The sequence below is a fragment of the Corvus brachyrhynchos genome, unplaced genomic scaffold (genome assembly GCF_000691975.1).
Source record: "Corvus brachyrhynchos isolate BGI_N302 unplaced genomic scaffold, ASM69197v1 scaffold32, whole genome shotgun sequence".
Taxonomy (NCBI): domain Eukaryota; kingdom Metazoa; phylum Chordata; class Aves; order Passeriformes; family Corvidae; genus Corvus; species Corvus brachyrhynchos.
This window is the reverse complement of record NW_008237919.1, coordinates 5,683,727-5,704,684: the sequence shown is the minus strand read 5'-3', so window position 1 is coordinate 5,704,684 and position 20,958 is coordinate 5,683,727. Positions and strand designations below refer to the sequence as shown.

Below are 20,958 nucleotides of genomic sequence, written 5' to 3'. Positions count from 1 at the left end.
GCAGATTAGCAGCACAAATGACAATGCAGTAAGTGCAAGTGCATGAGTATTAAAGCCCTTATTTGATTTTTTTGGCCATTTCTTGCTTAGGAAGGACCAGCTATCACTTTTAATGCAGCTACCACTCTTCGTAATTTTTGCTTATGGCAGCAAGCACAAAACATTTTGGATGATACTCACCCTTCTCATCATGATACTGCTGTTCTCATCACTAGGTACAGTATCTAATATAGCCACAATTACTTAGCTAGGTGAGACAAATGCTTCAGTTTCGTTTTTACAATATCATCTTTTAACCATTCCACTGACACTGTTCATAGGTAAGGGAATCTATCCTGCCCTTCACAAACCACTGATTATCAATATGTGAGCAATAACTCTGACATTACTATGTTGATAGATAAGCATCTGTTGATCCTTGCATTAAAGATTCTAGAAATTAATTAGATCTGAAATTGTTGCAAGGAAATTAAGTCTTTGTCTATAGTACATGTATGTGATGGGGGAGGAGTATTATATGTAATGGAGTCAGCTGAAGGATGCAGTGACAGACAGCTCCTGACAGCCCTGATATAATTAGAACTATCAAAAGCTTAAAATGAAAAGCATATAAATATTAGTATGTTTTCTTCCTGTACACAAATCACCTCAGTGAGTATTCTGATGTTCATTCATTGGAATAGTCTCTCTTTCACTCTTCTTTTTCACTAAGTTTTCCACCCAGTGTTCAAGTTTCAAGTATGCTGCAATCTGCATGTTTTTCAGCACCATTTCATACTTGATCTACCTTCTGCATGGTAGAGAAAGAAATAATAAATTTTTGTTCTTTGCATGCTAGATAAAAAGCAGTACTGTGTGCTTAGTCTGGTGAATTAAAATTACTTCTTTCACTAGAATACAAATTGTACAATCAAAAATTGAGAATCAGATTTGCAAATGCTGTAATTAGTATAGCAACAGTGAAATACTCTAAAAACATTCTTTTATATGCTGTAATGATTTGAAATCAATCTTTTCTTTCAAGGGAAGATATCTGCAGAGCTAGAGAGAAGTGCGATACTCTTGGTGAGTTATTCTTTTTTCATCAGTATGATTTTATAACAGAAAATGTATGAGAATATCAGTGTAGGGAGAAAAATCTGTTAGCAAAAGTCAGAAAATATATAGAAAATTCAAGCCCCACAGACAAAAACAATGGTTTCTCATTTCTTATTGATGTTCTCTCCTGGCATGTATGTTGGTGCCAGGTGGTTGTTCATTTTGTGTTAATTTGCTGCATACTTGAGGCACAACTTTCAACATGAGTGCCATAGTATTTACTTTAATACATGGCAATACATGAAAATTCATTCTCTTAAGCTTTTATATAAGGATTCAATTTTGCAGGTTTAGCAGAGCTAGGTACAATGTGTGACCCACTACGCAGCTGTTCTGTAAGTGAAGAAAATGGATTGAGTGCTGCTTTTACTATAGCACATGAGCTTGGACATGTGTAAGTACCTATTTCCTGGCAGGTAATTTTTTTTTAAACTTCCTTTTAAATATGACCAATTTTCAGCAGTGGGCTTTGCATTTGTAAGAGGGTGGAGTCTGATATGTTCTTTTAGAAGAATTATCATTTTTGCCCCTTGAAGTGAGCCAGATAAAGAAATTGTGGATTTTATAACTTGGTTGGTATCCTGAATTTTAGGAAAAAATGTCCAAAGAGATTAATTCTATGCTTTTGCCGTATGAACTGGTTGGGACACTGGGACATACCCTAGGTAGTGCAACATAGTCCTGTTAACTCCAACTGTATTCTAGCCCTGTTAGGAATTTACCTTTAAGAAAAGACAATTGTTAATATAACACAGAAATATTCTTCCTTGTGTTTGATCCTTTCAGAATACAGTAGAGTAACACAAAGAGAAATACATTACACTGAAAAATAAGAGGAGATGACAGCATTTTATTTTATGAAGCATACCTCATCAGTGATGGCAGAAAGGTGCTATACTCTAGCTCCATGAGCATGCCACAGTGTAGGTAACGATGACGTTACAGAGCTCAGTAGTTAGCTTGTTCATTTTCATGTGCCTGCAAGTTGACTTAGACACATGCTAATTGTCTTGGTACTTGAACTGAGATAATAAACATAAGATGATGTGTTAGTTGCATTACGTATGATATTGATGTGCTCTGTAGTGTTTGTTACTGAATAGTGAGAGTTATGATGTGATTATTGGGGTTGCATGTTGTGGACAGACCAGCCATGGCCTGTATATTCAGTTGAGGAGATGGGTTGTTCCTTTAAAGTGGCATACTCTTAAAACACTGGAATTTTTCTGGTAAGCTGAAGAATTATATTAATTGTAAAATTCTTCCTATACCCACCACCATATAACTAGGAGCATTTGGATAAGGAGATAATTATGTAAGGCATTTTAAAGATACCTATTGCCATAATGTCAGAGAGATGTATTAAGTGAGTCTCATTATATTTTAAGGCATTTTCAAACTCAAAACTCAAGCATTTGCTGCTACAGCAAAGAGAGTTTCAGTTAATTATTGCTGAATTTGTTTTGGAGTTTATCTGTTTTGCTTTTTAGGTTTAATGTGCCTCATGATGATAGTTTTAAGTGTAAAGAATCTGGAATTAAACACCAATATCATGTGATGGCTCCAACTTTAAATTATCATACAAGTCCATGGACCTGGTCAAAATGCAGTCAAAAATATATCACTGAATTTCTTGAGTGAGTGTCAATATAATGCTATGGTTCAGAGTGGGGTTTTTTTGGTTTGTTTGTTTTGTTTTTTCCTTCCCAATTTCATTTATTTCTGACAAGTATTTTAAAGGTATCGCTTTTTATATAGTTTTTGTGTTGTTCTTTGGTGTAAGCACATACTTGCAGGGCCTCAGTCCTCCACAAAAATACATGTATTTAACTTCTTCGGTGATTTATGATTTCATAAAAGTTGCACTGAACATGCAAAGCTTAGAAGATTTTTATTTTTTTTTAAATGTAGTGTTTATTGTTTACTGAAAATACATTTAGTATTATTTTAGTAAGTTAGAATATGCACCGTTTATTTTCTAATGTTTTTGTGTAAAAAATAAGTGATGGGTATAATTCAGGCAGTACCTTTTATTTTCCTTTTTTTAAAAATTAAGAGAAAACCCCACTTAACTTTGTTTTGTGGATCTAAATGCAAAATTAAAAAAAAGGAAAATCAAGTGACCTGGTTCATTTCATTATTCATTAATTTCAATTAAAGTCATTATTTAGGCAAGTAGTCATGCAAACCCGTAACTCCAGTGGGATATGCTTGTGAATGTTGTGTGAGTAGTGAGAAGGTTCCCAATGAAGTAAGAGTGATTTATTCACATTTTGTTCCTGTTTTACAACAGTACTGGTTATGGTGAATGCCTCCTAGACAAACCTAGTGGAGGAACGTACGATCTTTCCTCTCAGCTGCCTGGGTCAGTGTATGATGTCAACAAGCAGTGTGAGCTTACGTTTGGTATTGGGTCACAAGTATGCCCTTACCTGGTGAGTGAAAACCAAAGTTGTGCTTAATCTATACTAAAAAATAACTGAAAAATACTGGTTTGGGAATAATTTTATCCTGAAATAAGTAAAATTTCAGGTTATATTCTTTTGAAGGGGAAGAGTTCAGTAGACAGCATTGCAATGTCGCATGTGAGAAATGTATAGCAATAAAAAGTAGGATGCATTCATTTTGATTTCTGTATCTCTGAATGTGATAATTCCTTTAAAATATCTAAAGCTGCATAAGTTAAGGTTTGCTGCAACAACTGAAAGGGATTTATTTCAACACTTCTTGCAAATGTTTTCGCATTATAGGTCATTAGCAGTCTCACATTAGCAGGTCTTGCTTCTCTGCTTTTTTAAATACTTTTTAGTAACTTAAAATTTAAAAATAAATAAACTATCTCAAACATTTTTGCTGAATGTTTGTTCCAATATGTAGATTCCCTCTACTTTGTCAGAGTCAAAAAATATTTTCATGACTGACAGAGTGTATATTTTGTCTACAAAACTGAGATACGGAAAGAAAGCTTGACTAGATTAATATTGAAACTTAAGTTGTGTTTTGAAAACTTAATGTGGCCATTGCAATATAAACACAAATACAACATTATGACTTTATTTGTTGCTGTCAGGATGTCATGTAGAGTTAGATTTTGGACCAACTTGTGAAATTCCTCCACCGGTATTGTATGTCTTTTTGGACAGGAAGAGCATTTAAGCTCAGATTCAGACTGAATTAAGTGGAGCTTTTTGGTGAGGTAAAATGTTGTTTTGGAAGAGTCAGGCTTTATGAGAACATTAAAGGAAAAGTAAAGGGGGCTTCAAAGACCTGAAGATGGTGTTACTGAAGACTGCTTTGTAAATTTTGTAATCCATAAGGGTTATCTGTTAAGAGTCTTTTAGCAATTTGAAAATTAGGTTTTCTGCTTAATTTTCTAGTCAGTGCATTTAATTCTTGTTAAATTCACTTAAGAGTCTTTTTCTGAGGGATTATATGGAAACTGTGCTGCATAGTATTAACGTAACCTCTTACATATTTTTATATTAAATTTTCTACAAATCTATTTCGGTTTTGTGGGTTTTATCTATGAAAAATAGTAGTACAATAGCAAACACTAAGCCCTGCACAGTGTGGGAAAATACAAATATCACAAATAATGTCTAAAATGGTATTGCAGATGCAACAAAAGTAATCTGGTTTTCTTTTTAGAAACAGTGCAAACGCTTATGGTGCACAAGTACAGAAGGTGTTCACAAGGGCTGTCGTACTCAGCACATGCCTTTGGCTGATGGAACAGTTTGTGGTGTAGGAATGGTAAGCCTTGTTCTATTTCTCAGTACTTGCAGTTTTGGATGTAGGTACGAAAGATCAATGCTTGCTGTGTGGCAATACTGCACCTGTAGAATACTGATTGTGTGACTTGACCTGCAGTTTCTCTTAGTTCTGTAATCTTGTGACATAAAAACCCACAGTTTGTCTGTTCAGAGTAATTATTAAAGTTTACAGATACCGCACTGGTTGAAAATAGGTGAAAGAAGTCAGGGGAAAGTTGACATCTTTCCTTCTGTTTGAAATGTTCAGATCATGTGTAATAAGTTGTTTTTTTCCTGATTGGTAGTGTCCAAAGTTGGATTATCTGAAATATGACATCTCTAAAGTGTGTTTCTGCCAGTTTGTCTTGTTGAGGCTGCTTATTGAACCAGAACAAATTAAGTATGAGTCACTTAGGTACAGGTGTGTGCCTTTTTGGAAAGAGAAGAGTTTTTGGATTAGCATCTGGTCTCAGTAGTTATTTGTATCTGCATTGTATCTGTTTCAGAGAAAACAAGACTATGTGTGTCAATACCTCTTCACTCACTCCAGGAAGTGCCTTAACCACACATAGCTTGTGTTCATTTTCTCTCTTGCCTATTGTAACATAATTCAGGGTACTTGGATCTGTTCAGTGCTAAAAACAGGAGCTCTCTTCTCACTTATACCCTAATGTGTAAGACTACCTGGCTGCTTGAAGTATGGATTGAATGCTTTGACAGATTAAAAAAAAAGAAGTGGAAGTTGTGTTGCTCATTGGTTTATTTAGTAAAGACTGTTTGGGTGATGAGGGTGCCACTCACTGCTTCCTCATTTGCAAGTCTTTGAATGCAGATCCTAATCTGTAAACTTGGACAATATGACTTTCTTGGGCTGTCCATAAGGGTCATGAATATCTAATTAGTAGGTATAGTCAAGGCATTTACAGAACCTTGATAGAAACAGATGTAGTGGTGCAGGCTAGTTGTATCGAGTTTCCAGTGAAGATTTGAGGCTTTTAGTTTTAGATTTGTATGTAGTTTGGACAGTGACCAGAAATTAGGTGTGTAAGTTCTTTACTGGTCTAGTATTTGGCTTCTTCGTGTCTTACTGCACTACCAGCAAACAGAAGTGTTTTCTTCTTGTCAGGGTATTGTGAGAATAAATATTTGAGATTTCTTACATGCTCAGGTATGACAGTGATTCTCTTAAGTATGGGTGGTTTGTTACATTGAGCTGCTTTTATATAGTAGTGTGCTTTGGCAGCTTCAGGGGCTGTGGGAGAAATGTTAATTTTTTTTATAATTTTATATGTTCAAAGATGATAAAAACTCTAGTTTAATTTCTTTGTATAATAGGCTGCTATGTTTTACTCAGTTATTTCTAAATTTCCCCCAATAACGTTTAATCTTAACAGATTCTGTGTTTAGTACGACAATATTAGTGAGGAATTTGAAATAGCGTCTTAATGGATAACAAATGTAGGGGGTAAACTGTCTCAAATGGCTTCTTTCTGTCTTGCAAGATTAGAAAAAGTGACTTGAAGGCTGCAGTGGAAGTTTTGCTTGATTATAGCCTATGCATGCCATTGGTGTTGAAATGTTTAACCCATTTTTCAGTCACTCATCAGAAAGGAAGTTCATCTTTTATGCAAACATCATGTGTAATCTTCAGTTAAATTGACTCTAATTTGCCAACATCAGAGGATTTCTTTTATAGAAGAATACAAAAAACCTATTTTATGTAATTAGTGCAGTGGAAGCATTTTTCTCTAGGAAATAAAGAGCTAATTACAGTCATTACCTCTGAAAGATGTAAGGAAGAAGAGCAATTAATTAATCTGACAAATTGTCATCTGTTCCTGACTAAGGGGCAGCTTTTCTCAAGCTCAGACTGCAAGTTGGTGCTGATGTTAATGGGCATAAGACATGGTGGCTATTACTTGTAATTAATATTTGCCAGCATGCTAAATCAATGTTATTTGGCATTTGCGACATTATTGCTGTGATGGATACAGAAAATATCCATTTAAAGCATTTGTTATTTTAGTATCAATTTTTTAAGCTCAGATTTCAAATGTCAATTAGTGGATCTTGCTCTATGGACTGCTCTGACAGTTGGAGTTAGTGAAGCACATCTGAGTCAAAAAAAACCCACCTCCAAAGAAGAAAAGTTTTTGACACCACCTATCTGCTAGGAGCGGCATTCTCAGAACAAGGCTTTATTGCTATGAAAATAACAGCAAACATACCCAATAAAGTGTGAGTGGTTTATAATTATTTTTTGAGGCACTTCAAAGGGTTGCACTCTGATCCTTCCTGGATTCTTGTGGAATATAGAAATATGCCTGTATTCTGTGGATTTCTTGAGCATTGGAATGGAGAGGTAGGAGGTAGCTGTATGATTCTGACCCAAACTTTTCCACGTCCTGGGGATATCCCAGTGTTCTGCATGATGGCAGTTTGCTACTTAAACATTGAAAAAAACCAAACGTCCCAGTAGTTTGGAAAAATCTCTCTAACAGCAAGAAGGAATTCACATGATACAAGTAACAGTTGGATTGGAAAGCATGTATCTGTTTGTGTTTTAGAGACATGTTAATCAATTCTATTCACTGTAGATATGTAAAGTATATTGAGCTAGCATCTAAAAATCTCTAGAATAGCTATCAAGTAAATTAAGATTTCATCCTAGTCCTTTTGGCATAAAAGGCAGGGTTACTGGGACGACTGAGAATGGGGATGCAGATCAGCAAAGAATTGCTTTGGACAGTAAAAGTGCCTGCCTAATTGTGAAGTATGTTTGCTATTCTTCAGTTGTACGTAACTACCCATTTATTGATTACTATTATTGCAAAGCTTGACTACCTCATGAATGTAGTACATGAAGATGCTGAATCTGAAAGAATAAATCATTTTATGTGTATATATGTAAAGTAAGTGTAAAAAAATCAGGTGGATTTTATCAGTTGGGTGATAAGGGAATATGTTCACCATCTGGAAAGCAGAAGCAGATCTTTTGAACTGTAAGAACAGTGTAAAGTATGGGCTCAAACCATAATTTTTTTCTCTAAACTGGAATTTCTGTGAAATATTTTTCTATGAGCTATAATTTCAGAAAAATTAGAAGGTTCAAGGGAGAGTTAAAGTATGCAGACTTTTTGCAAGAAAAAGTTGAAACATTGAAAAAATTCAAATAGTGTGTGTTTTGTAGGTAATGTCATTTGAGTAATAAATGTAGACTCATCTGAGAATCCATGCTACAGAGATAAAGACCTGAGATGCTATGGTGACACCTTCAGTTAGATGTCTTTCCAAGATCCATTTCTTTTACCTTGTATGCTCGTTTTATTAACTGCTCTGGTTTTGCTCCTTTTATATGCCTTAGGGTCCCACTTCTCATCTTGGTTCCTCGAGAAATGCACTTTCTGGATTATGTATTTTATAGGAGGAAGTCAGGGAGCACATATAGTTTGATGTACAGAAGGTTTCCTTGCCTTCATTTGGAGTAGGCAGAAGAGAGGCCTGCAGCAGTACGTTCTTTCAAGGGAATGAAGGGGAACTCTGTAGACATAGCTACAGCCAGCAAGGACAGGGATTTGACATTCATCGGACTGGGTGTTCTTATCTTTGCTCCCTGCTCATTGGGGTCATGTGCTGAATCTGTGTAACTTCTAAGATTCATATTCCTTTCCCAGTTCTCCATGATTGGAATCTGCTTTGAGACTCTTCATGCTCATCCTTAAGCTACAGGCCAGATGTGTTACAGTGAATCTTGTGCTGCAGCATTTTTTAGTGTTTTTATGTTTTGTGATTCCAGCTACACCTATTTTCCTTTTCTGCAGTCAATCCACTAGAAATTTCTCTTCCTGTGCTATTCACAGTCATTCTTAGAGCTCTGTTTGGATTTTATTTTATAATGCAAAAAAAGTTCAGAACAATAAAATTGATATTTGACAAGCAAAATACAGACCATCGTGTCCACTTTTGCAACACTTTGCCCTTCTCATTTTCTCCTCATACTGAAGTGTTCAGTCATCTTGTTTCCTTTTAGAAGCACCAGCAGCTACCAGTAATATCTGTGAAAACATGTTGGTGTCTGGGAACAGGCTCAGGAAAAGCTGTTCATCTCTTTTTCTGCAGGGCTACATGGGGCTCCAATGCATGAAATTATGTCCTCAGACACTGAGCATCAGTGTGTCAGTCTTTGACTCAAGGTCTTCAAAAGCCATGTGTATCTCTGGATCATATAGGCAATAAGAGTGAATTTGGAGTCCTTTTCCAGGCTGTCTGGGATGTGCTTGATTTCAGAGGAGCTCTAGTCCTGTTCTGCATGCCTCTACCACTCTCTTTGATTCAGTCAAAATCGAGCATAGCCTGGCAAGTAATGCTTTAATAATTTATTTCAAGGTTGCTTTCCTGGAAATTTAGCAAGTTCAGTAAGAGATAAGTTGGAAGCACTCAAAATCAATTCAGCAAGTCATAGGTTAACCCGTAGGTAAGACTCAAAGTGCTCATTATAAGGAGATTATTAATAAAAACAAATTTGGGTACCCATAGGTTTATTGATTCCAAATTTGAACCATTAACCCTCCCTCTCATCTCTGAAGATACAGTAATTTGATGTGGATTTGGGTCAGAATTTCTAGGTTTTTTGACAGAAAACCAACTGTTGATCTTGACTAGAGCAGCCTTGCCACTTGCTGCAATCTGTGTTTGGAATTATGTGTGATACCCACTTTACATGATGTATACACTATATTTACCATTAAAAATATAGGAAAAAATTGTAAGCAATTATATTTAAGTTTATGAAAGCTCTGTATATCATAGCATTCTCAGTGAAGCAATGATTCAAGCAAACTCAGAGAAACATCTGGAACATGTCTGGTGCTGGAGTTTTCTACCGTGACTTCATCATGTTGCTTCTGTAGGAATGCAGCAGAATAATAGCTGAGACAAGTTTGTTGAATAAGCTATTAAAATCCCAGATGTGAGCATATGCTTTGCATTTTTATGGATCAAAATAATACTGTTGTGGGTATAAAATTTCATTTTACAACTCTTTTCTTGAAATCTCCCATCAAGTTACTGTAAATGTTTTTCTAGATGAAAGAAGAACCTGAATGCTAGGTCACTGTCCTATATTAGAATTCAGTATTCATTTTGTGGAGGGGGATTTAGACTCTTCAGCCTATAGTGTAAAAAATTATTTCCTAAGATGCTAAGGACAGCCTTGGAAAGGCAAGTTCTTAATGTTCGTCATTTAGCTTATGGCTGGACTATGTAGAAAGCCTGCCTTTGTTTGCTAGAGATTTGATGTTAGGTACTAGAAGGTTTGGATGTAAAGGTACCCTTAGGTCATCTTGAACAAAAGTAATACAAACTAACAGTAAGCACTCCAGTGAGAATTCGTATGAAGTGAAATAATGGTGGCTTTTTGATTTTAAGTTAAAGCATTAGTCTTGGTGTCAAGTAAGTGTTGATCTCACCAATTGGTTGAATCACTTACACAGTTATGTGCCAAGATCTAGCTTTTGTTCTGTGTTTGGTTTGGGTTTGAGAATCACCTGGAATTATCATATTCAGGCATTCAGAGCTTAAAAGATATGCACTCTTGCCTGTATGCAAGAGTTGGTGTGGCAAGGAGTTATGCAGGAAGGCAATTTTATCATCAAGTTGGATTAGGAACTCAGGCAGAAGCCTGAGAAGATAATCTGATTCTGTGATAAATTCCTATTTTGAGAACAAAATGGTTAATATCATGTGAACATAAGTATCAATGTAACAAAAGCATATACTAATTAGGAAAAAATTGCATCTAGGAGTTGTTTTAGGCAGTGATAAAACCACTGAACAAGATTTGAGTTTTGTGCCAGTCAGCTATACTCAGAAAGACTGTACACAATTTTTGTGTGCTCAGCAAAATTTATGTTACTTTATAGTTCCTACAATAAATTTGTAATAACTTTTGAGAAATTCTATGTAACATTTAAATTAATTGTAAAAAAAAGGGGTGTAATATTTGAATTATTTTATCTTTTGTGTATCAGAGGTTCTTAAATTTTATTATGTGCCAGAGACTTTGTTATTTCTGAAGCTTAGGCTTTGCCTCTCTGCAAGACAAAACAGGCTCCAATTACCTTAAAGTCTAGAAGGATTTTGATAAATAAACTGTTGAGTTGCTATTACCTGCTCTAGTGACTGATCCATATACTGTATTTACTACAGGTAAAGATGGAACTAGCCACTCCCTGTCAATATGACTAGGAGAATCCCTCCTGACAACAAACCTAATTCATGGACAGTCTAATCCTGAGTCTGCAAATAGGCATCTCAAATGAAGAATTCTCTCTATTATGTGTGAGCACTGACCCCATGTATTCAGACCTGGCCACTGTCTTGTCTCCAGATGAGGGCAGTCTTTGATGCCTCAGAAGGTGTTTGAAGTCAAGGACAAAGTTGACAGGTTATCCACATAGAAGTCAGCAAGATATATAGTTTTGAAATTATAGTATCTTTTAAATATTCTATTTCAGTATGTAAACTATTGCACTGTGTTGTGATCAAATACACTGCTTGGGGTTTTCTAAAGGATATAAGTGAATTAGAATTCCAACTGCCATAAGTCATCAGTAGGATTAGTGCTGGCAATTTCTGCGGATTTTTTTGGGAACAGTCACACATACACCAATCATAAGATTCTCATTTAGACTTCTTAGTCATGTACTTCTTGAATAACCACTAAAGTGGATACATATTTACAGTCAGGAACAGGGATAGTAAATACTTAGAAGCAAGAGATGGATGCTTCTGGGGAAAAAAGAGAATAGCTTTCTATAAATAATAATAGTTTACTGTTATAGTGTGGTGAAGTCTCATAGTGGACATGGCTACAACAAAACAGTCTTGCAATCTTTGTCTTCTTAATAATGTAAATCCCAGCAGATGAAATGAAAATTCCTCCTTTATGTAAATTTCTACTGGAAATAGGTAGTTCGTCACCAAGAATAAGCTCTAAAGTAATAGAAAAGACATTGCAATGTAGTACCTTGCTCTAAGAATTATTATTTCTTTACCTGTTAGTTTTTAAAATTTAACTATTCATTCCATTTTAGTCGTAGTAGCTTTGTAAAGTAAGTTGTAAATAAAAATTTGTAAAATATAAATAAAATATTTTACACCTTTTGTTATAAGTGTAAAAGTCTGAGTTCAAGAATGAATCTATAGCATCATCTTGCTTTACATAATCAAAGTCTTAAATGCTTGTCTGCTTTGCCCAAACAATCCCACTAAATAGTTAGCTTTTGAGATGTTCAAAACACCCTGATTTTCTTGGTGGTTTGTTATAACTTTTCACTTTTTGTATCAGCATGAATTCCAAATTAAACCAAAAATCTTGTACATAAAGGACAGTTGTAAATCTAGTTTTGAACTTTATGCATGAAAATGTTATCAGGAATTCAAGATATTTTAGAGATATTTGAATAAGGTGACAAGATAAATATATATTCAGCATCCATATATTCAGCATAGATTTCCTAGTGATCAAAGAACTCTAGACAGCATTTTTAAAAACATGACTACTGGGTAAGTTACCTTAAAGGAAATTGAACATTTTAGAAAATATCCAGATCCAGATAAGAATAGTGAGCTCTTAAATCTTGTTATTTTTATGCCTAAAATATACAGTAACCTTTTACTTCAATTATAGATTTTATTTTGTTTGTCAACTGTGCAGCACTGCCGCCATGGAATTTGCGTGAGCAGAGAAATGGAGCTGCGTCCTGTAGATGGAGAGTGGGGCCCATGGGGACCTTATAGCTCGTGTTCAAGAACTTGTGGAGGTGGAATCAAGAGCACCACCAGGCTGTGTAATCGACCAGAGTATGTTTTTTATTGTGTTTTAAATTAGTGCATAATGAAGATATTAAGAAATTATGGATTGGCTCAAAATAAAATGGAGGTATTGTGGGCTGTGCAAATCAGTGTGAAGCACCAGTAAAAAATGCTTGTTTCAGCCATGTTTGGGAAGAGATTAGTCTACAGACTCTAATATGCAGAAGACTTTCAGATTACTCATGTCTTTCAACAGTATGATCCATTCTTATAGATGTTTCTAAAAACTTCTTTTGGCAGGGTCTTTTTTTCTAGGTTTACTCTAACTGTTGAGGCTTCTTGAAACATTAGATGCTTTCTTTGAAGTAAGAACTGCAAAAATAAATATGTGTCTTTCCTACTAATCTCTTCAGTGAAACACTTGATTTGCTTTGATTTAAGGCTTTTCCACAACATCGCCACCAGTAACGTCCCACAAGGAGCACTGGTTATTACAGAGTCATTTACAACTTACCTTTGTAACTAGAAAATTACATTGAATGAATAATTCCATGTGGGTTTTGTTCTCTGTAGTAAAAGTCAAGGAGAACTTTACCCTTAATTTGTCCAGAAGCAGAACCATGGCTGGTGCCTGAGTAATTTCAGAGTTTTTCTAGGAAGTCATGTCAGCTTGATATTATCAGTAGGATAAATAAACTTCAATCAAATGGCCCCAGGTTATTTTATTTTCTCTGATGTAAGGGGCAGTAGACTAGATTGCCATTAGATAATGCCTCTTTCAGTCTGTAGTAATTGATAGTATCAATATGCTGTTGATTTATTCTTTTTTTCTTCCCCCAAAACATACTAATACTGAATTACTTTGTGTAAGGGTTTATAACTGTTAAAATGTATTTTAGACTTTACAGTAAATGAGGTATTTTCCACAATTTTCCCTTTTTATTCTTTTGATCCAAACAAAGTGAAACCAGTATTAGGACTACAGAAAAGACTGTACCAGCTCGTAATTGTCTTCTTTCTTTGTCACTCTGTAAAATAATAATTTCAAATTACTGAGGGGGGTGCTGCTTGTGTAAAAATAGGACTGCAATCTCAGCTAAATTGATAAAAGCATTAAAATTAATAATGCTTTTTCCCAGGCAAAATAGTTATAGCTGTAAGAGAAGTAAAAATAATAATGCATTAATAAACATCAGTAGCAAGATTACCACCTACCTCAGCAATAGTATCTTACAAGGATTGGGTTTATTTTGGGTATAAATGAATGCACAGTGGAAGTTGAGTGTGTGTGTAAGTCAGTAACAGCTGACAGAATGCTGTGTGAGGTTTTCCTCTTTAGATCAGTGGCTTGGGCCACTTTTCATGGAAAGCAGGAATTTTAGAAAATGAGTGTGTTTTACATTTACCTTTATTTTAGGCCAAGAAATGGAGGAAAGTACTGTGTTGGCCGCAGGATGAAATTTCGGTCATGCAATACTGATTCATGTCCAAAAGGCAAAAAAGATTTTCGGGAGCAGCAGTGCTCTGAATTTGATGGCAAACACTTTAATATCAATGGTCTTACCTCTGCTGTTCGCTGGCTTCCAAAATACAGTGGTAGTAAGTAATTACGCATTTTCAATTAATGCAATGAAAATGTTACTTTAAATAAAGTTCTAAAACAGACAAGAAACCTCTTGGATTTTCTTTCCAGTTTCTATGAAAGATCGCTGTAAACTTTTTTGCCGAGTTTCTGGAACAACTTCCTACTATCAGCTGAAGGACAGAGTTGCTGATGGTACTCCCTGTGGAGCAGAAACCAATGACCTTTGTGTTCAAGGCTTATGCAGGGTATTTAAATCTAAACTTATTAATTTTTAAAATCAATTTCAACAGGTGATAAAGTAGATATTAATACCAATAAACATTACTGAAAATATGGTGTTGTAAGTTCACTTAAGCTAATTTTATTTCCTATCAAATTAAAGATCTGGAAATGGAAGCAATTAAGTGAGGACCATATAGTTGAATGTGAAGACCCACAGTCTTTCCTCATTAAGCCTCATAGGTGAAAGTTAATATTGTCCAAGTGAGCAGTGAGAAACTGATCCAAAATTAGCATAAGGGGAGGAAAGAAGCATGCTGTGTGATTACTAACACTGTATTTCTGCTACCAAAGAAGAAAATAGTAGAAAATCCAAGGGTAGATAGATTATGTAATTACTATTTTACTGTAAAATCAGGAGGAACTGACCCTTGAGTCAATTCAGCACTCTTTGCTTAATAGCAGCTGTGGCATTGTCACAAGATTTTGTTGGGAGAAGCAAGGAACTATATTTTAACAATTCAAGACTTTCTTATCAAGCTTTGTTGAGGTTTTGCTGATTGCAGTGAAACAGAGTAAATTCAGGATGAGGAGAAAATATAGCTTATTTTTATACTGTTGAATAAAAAGGAAATGACAGAGATTAGTCCTGTTTATCATAGTTCAAAAAAACCCCGGAAGTTTAAGTAAAGATACATAAACAAAAATTGTTCTTATGTTAGTTTAACCAGCATAGTCTATATATATTCATTTGCTTCTTTTCAGTAATGACAGACTTTAAATGAATTGATGGCCATATACATACTGCTTTTAGGATTCCTAGAATTTTAATGTAAACATGAATTTAAATTTATACACTATGTTGATTTTTTATACAAAATCTTTATGTACCGTTATGTATTCTTATACAGCTCTTGACATATTAAGTGTGTTTGAATTGCACCATTATGTTTTGCCCTTACATTGCAAAATCCAAAACCATTAAAGGCGTTTAATGAATTGCCAAGGAAGACTAGATATATACAGTGAACAACAATATTTTGGGGTAGTGGGAAGCTTACATTACTTATTTTCGTTGTTTTCTATTGGGCTGAGTGATAAAGGGTTTTATTATTTTTATTATTTTTATTTTTTGTAGCAAGCAGGCTGTGATCATGTTTTGAATTCAAAGGCAAGGAGAGACAAATGTGGAATCTGTGGTGGTGATAACTCTTCATGTAAAACACTTGCGGGTACTTTCAACAGTGCTCATTATGGTATGTTTGTTTTGCCTTTTTTTTAATCTTAATGCACACTTCAATATGGCTTAGAAATTATTCTTTACATTTAAGGAAGTGGGATTTCAGTGTATGTTCTTTAGGGCCTCTATCAACAAAAAATACCTTTGATTTTCAGTCATATTCCCTCTCAAGGATGCAGAGGCAAACACTATGACATACTAACCCATTCAAGTGAAAAAAAAAATCAATCTGCTGAAAGGTCAAAGCCAAAGACATGGATAAAAGAAATGATGAGGGTAAAAGTACTTTAAAAGGGTGAATGCTTCCTGCTTTTTACTTTGCGTTCTCTGGTCTGAAACTTAGCAGCTGAAGGACACATTCCAATGTCTCATTTTGGCTGTGTAAAGAGATAGCAAGAAGTTTGTGTTGTGAGCAGCTGATGGGGTTCCTTTTCTCCTAGAGTGAAAATTACAGCCTGTGAAATGTGAGCCTCCTTCTTCCAGAGAACAGGGGTAACAATATTTATGTTTTTTCCTCCTCATTGACAGGTAGTAAATGAGAAACTTCTGGATAACCCTGGTATTTCCTATTTATTTGATTTAGTTTCTCTAATAGAGCTACTGATAGTTCTTCTATAAGTAGTCTTTTCTGTGAAGTATGGAGAGACTCTTGTATGTGCATAGCAGTGCAGTTAAGTAGTTAGAACATAGAACATAAGGACAGAAGTTTCCAGGTTAATATCAGCCTAGAGGCTCCTTCGTGCTGCTTCACTGGTTGAAAGAGACCACAGGCAAAGTGAAAATAATACCTGGAGAGCTGCCAAATAGGGTCCTCATAGAATAAAGGGTTTGCTGCTGAAGAGGAAAGTATGCCAAGTACCCTATTGGATTTTCTTCTTCCCTGGCAGTGGACTCACACTCATCAAAAATTATCAAAAATCTTAAATTATACAGCTACCCTTCCCATACAAATACATGTATTTTTTCTTGTGTCTATCCTAAGAAGGTGCTTATAGATAGCACATGAATTTTGTCGTACACATATTTGTTACAAGTCCAGTGACAATTACGTGAAACTGCCATTTTGCAAATATGGTCAAAACTGTCACTCTCTGCTATTTGACAGCTTTCTATTGTCACAGACTTACTTGCTTCATATTGAAGATGGAGGGGAAAAAAGCCCCCATGTTTTGGGATGAGCAAAACCTTGCATTATTATTTGGTTTTATGGTTACTTGAATGCTTTAAATTATGTTCAAATTATTGAAATTATAGCATATAAAAGATAATACTGAGTTATACCAAGGAACAGTATGCTGAACATGTGGGATTATCACTCAGGTGTGCTCAAATAGGAATACAGCCATGCAAACAAGAAATTGTACTTATCTGAACACTGAAACTCCAGTGTCCATGGAAGGTCTAAGACATCCCTAGGCTAATGACTGAAGGCATTGTCTGAGGAAATACTATTTTCCAAAAAAATTCTGAATTAGGATCATGAGCTAAGTATGCTGATGTGCACTTGATCTTTTTCTTTTGACTTCATTTGTTTCCCTTTCAAACCGAAATGAGTCATTTTACTAAGGCAGAATTTGAAATTGACAATAGCAGCCTGTGGTGTGTGCTTATATTCATGCAATTATGATGTTGTCAGTAACTGTGTAAACAGTAGTAAAGCAATAATCAAAAATTCATTACAGCAAAATACTAATTTACTTGGCTTCCATTTTAAGAGATGGTAATCTAATCGTGTGCACATTATTACTGTGTTGGCTATTACTATTGCATCAATTTAGAGTATCTGAGGATTTCCTGGACGATGGTCATTCTCAGTGGCCTAGTATGTGATTTATTCTCTTCTTGTATCCTTGACAACATGCAGCTTTGTTTATAGTTTCCTCCCATATTTTTTCTTCTTTCATTCTTTTACCACAAAGTCTTCAGTGTGTGAGATGAGGGGCTTTTTTAACTGTATTTTGGTTTTCTTCCCAGTATGTTGAAAGATTGACCAAACCGTGTATTTATCCAGAGCATGCAGCTTGTCAATTTGCAATTGCAGTGCTGCCCCCAGCTGGTAAATGTGATGGACCTGTAATTAGATTAAATCTTCATTTAAATGTATGGCATAGTTTTAATAGATTAAAAGCACTTGGAAGTTAATGAATTATGAAATTTGTCATGGCTTAACCCCATCTGGAGCCAGACAGCCAGTCACTCGCTTACTGCCTCCCGGTGGGATGGGAGAGAGAACTGGAACAATAAAAGTGAGAAAACTCATGGTTTCAGATAAAGACAGTTTAATAGGTAAAGCAAAAGCGCCACACACAAAGCAAAGCAAGAATTGATTCTCCCCTTCCCATGGGCAGGCAGGTGTCCAGCCAGGAAAGCAGGGCTCTGTCATGCATAACAGTGAATTGGGAAGACAAACGCCATTACTCTGAACACCCCCTCTTCCTTTTTTCCCCAGTTTTTGTGCCCGGCATGATGCCATATGGTCTGGGATATCCCTGTGGTCAGCTGAGGTCTGTCTGTATCCCCTCACAACTCCTTGTGCACCTCCAGCCTCCTTGCTGGTGGAGTGGGGTGAGAGGCAGAAAAGGACTGGACTCTGTGTAAGCTCTGCTTGGCAATAACTAGAACATCCCTGAATTGTCAGCATTTTCCAGCACAAATCCAAAACACAGCCCTATGCCAGCTGCTGTGAAGAAAATTAACTCTATCCCGGTCAACACAGTACAAAATGAAAAGGGTATTGGCGTTGAAATTTTTACCTCCAGAGGTGCATCAACTAAAGTCACAGTAATATTGTTAAACACAGTGAAATAGGTGGAAAAATTATCAGAATTTTTATTATTAGCTCAGATTACATGTTTGTATTTATTATGTTTCCAATGTTTGCCATACTAAGTTTTTCTTAGCTGCAGGTATCATTTTGAGTTCATGATTAGCTTCTGTGAGAAACAGGTTTGGACTTTTTAACCTAGGTTTATGTGCAGAGTAACTTTTTAAAAAAATAGATCTTGATGCACCTTATTTTGTTACCTGGTGGCAAGGCTACCATAATAGTACTATGAGATATTACAAGAAGTGATGACTCATTTGTGAAGCATTTGTATTTTGAAGGGTGTGCACTCAATATTTTAAGCAGGAGAAGGTGGATCAGGCATGGCTAGTTTAACAGCTATATCTACCTATGCATATGGCCTGCAACGCTGCAATATTTTGGTATTTAGACCCATTCCTTAGCATGCTGTCTTGAAATACTCTTGTGAAGAGAAAAGCTACCTCAATTGTGTAAACAGAGAATGGAGATATTTCATGTTAAGTGACTTCCCCAGATTTCTGTAAAAGTTTAAATTTTGAGCAGTCACAGTGTTTTCGGAGTCCCTCTTGATATACTTGACTGCTTTCTAGAGTAGTTCTGCTCTCTAGGGATTTTTCTGAGTCGACTGAACTCAGTGGTAAAGAATTGAATTCACATTTCTGAACACAGAACATAACACTTCATAACACGTGAAGGCATTCAGCATTGGTTGTCTGGTGCACTGTAGGGTTTTGTGAATGAAGTTAAAATATATTTTCATGTTTACTAATACTTGACCATCTTTGTATATAATTAATTTGCAGGTTACAATGTTGTAGTAAATATTCCCAAAGGAGCAACAAATATTGATATTCGACAGCACAGCTACTCAGGGAAACCAGAAGATGACAACTACCTTGGTAAAAGCCTCGTGTGTACAACATTGATGGATAGGTTTTGTGCTCTTGACAGGGAATATATTATTGAGTATACTATGAGAAGTCTGATAAAGACTTTGGAGAAAATATCTAATTATTTTTATCTTCATTTGCCTGAGTCTCTCTATAGATACTAGTTTTCCAAAAACATCAGTGAGATGTTGTTAAGGTTTCTAATTCTTAGATGAGTGTGTTCATTCATCAGAGAATAAGAATTACAGTGCCTTGCATCATTTTGTCAATTTTTTACTTTGTTGTCACAATGTTAATTGAAACACCACAAGTGAACTCAGGAATAATGTAGGTATTTGTTGTTTTAAATCTTGGAAGCATACACTTCATTTATGAACAAAGCAGTCTGACCATCAGCAAATTTATCAGTTGTCTCATATTTCTCTTTTTCTATTATGTCTGGGACATAAAGAGTATAAAGGCCATCACATGCTGATAGATTTGCAAGTGTGCGTAGGTAACAAAGAATTTGTGAGTACATCCTACCAAAAATCTTGGTTGTTCTATTTCATAGTAGTTACATTGTATCTGAAGTGCCTGAAAAAATACTGAAGCATATTTACCTTCTGTCTCTTCTTCCATTGTCATCCTAGCCAGCAAACTTCAGAATTCTCAAAATGTTTTCCTTGTCACCTGTTGCCCAGTTGTTACACATGCAGCTCACAGGACACAGAAACAACCCTCGCTCCCTGACATTAGCTTCCATTTCAAATGTAGCAATGCCTGAATAGCATCTTGTACTACAAATTTTACCTTATTTTAAAAATGTTTAACTTGTTTTTCATCTTTATTATTGCAAATTGGTCATTGTCTTAAATTACTATCATAAATGCCTCATAATTTATTTTTATTTTCAAGTTTAGTTTTAAAACCTAGTTCAGTAGAAGTAGCTGTAGCAAATACAAGGGTGTGGGCTGTAGAATAGGGCAGAAATACCAATAATTATTGTTTCCTTCTACAGTAACAGAACCTAGCCAAATTTAAAAGTCATGACTTCAGTCAGCCCTTCAGCAGAACAAATATTATTAAATTACTATAATGTAGAGAAAATCCATGGCTGAGAATATCCATGACAACTGCTCAGGTGAAAGTTACTGATGATTAGGAACGAATTCATTAATTTGAAACTGTTTGATACAACTTTTTACATGAACTGCATGTTGATGAGATTTTATTGATAGAACCTTTTAACTAAATAGATCTCCAATATTTTGTTTCACTTACAGCTTTATCAGATACCCATGGAAATTTTATCTTGAATGGAAATTTTGTTGTTAGCATGTCAAAAAGAGAAATCAATATACAAGGAGCCATTTTTGAGTACAGTGGTTCAAACAATACAATAGAACGAATTAACAGCACTGATAGAGTTGAAGAAGAACTAACCTTACAGGTGCATGTTTACTTTTTTCATAAGCCTGAAAATTTCCTACATGATCATTATGTTCTTAATTTTATGTTCAAATTCACTGAAAAACAGCTATCATTTTATCTCAATCAAGGTTTTGTGTGTA

General features: G+C 35.3%; 1 protein-coding gene across 1 annotated transcript in view; it reads left to right on the top strand.

Annotated features, from left to right (window-relative positions):
- Positions 1–20,958, top strand: part of LOC103614862 (A disintegrin and metalloproteinase with thrombospondin motifs 20) — a 79,290-nt gene that overhangs the window by 28,372 nt on the left and 29,960 nt on the right. Inside the window, exons 5-17 of the mRNA XM_017733087.1 lie at positions 91–215; positions 1,025–1,065; positions 1,387–1,492; positions 2,589–2,735; positions 3,392–3,533; positions 4,747–4,851; positions 12,541–12,713; positions 14,083–14,264; positions 14,359–14,495; positions 15,608–15,725; positions 19,319–19,414; positions 20,671–20,837; positions 20,947–20,956. Of these exons, the coding sequence (XP_017588576.1) occupies positions 91–215; positions 1,025–1,065; positions 1,387–1,492; positions 2,589–2,735; positions 3,392–3,533; positions 4,747–4,851; positions 12,541–12,713; positions 14,083–14,264; positions 14,359–14,495; positions 15,608–15,725; positions 19,319–19,414; positions 20,671–20,837; positions 20,947–20,956 (1,549 nt within the window). The remainder of the gene's footprint in view (positions 1–90; positions 216–1,024; positions 1,066–1,386; positions 1,493–2,588; positions 2,736–3,391; positions 3,534–4,746; positions 4,852–12,540; positions 12,714–14,082; positions 14,265–14,358; positions 14,496–15,607; positions 15,726–19,318; positions 19,415–20,670; positions 20,838–20,946; positions 20,957–20,958) is intronic.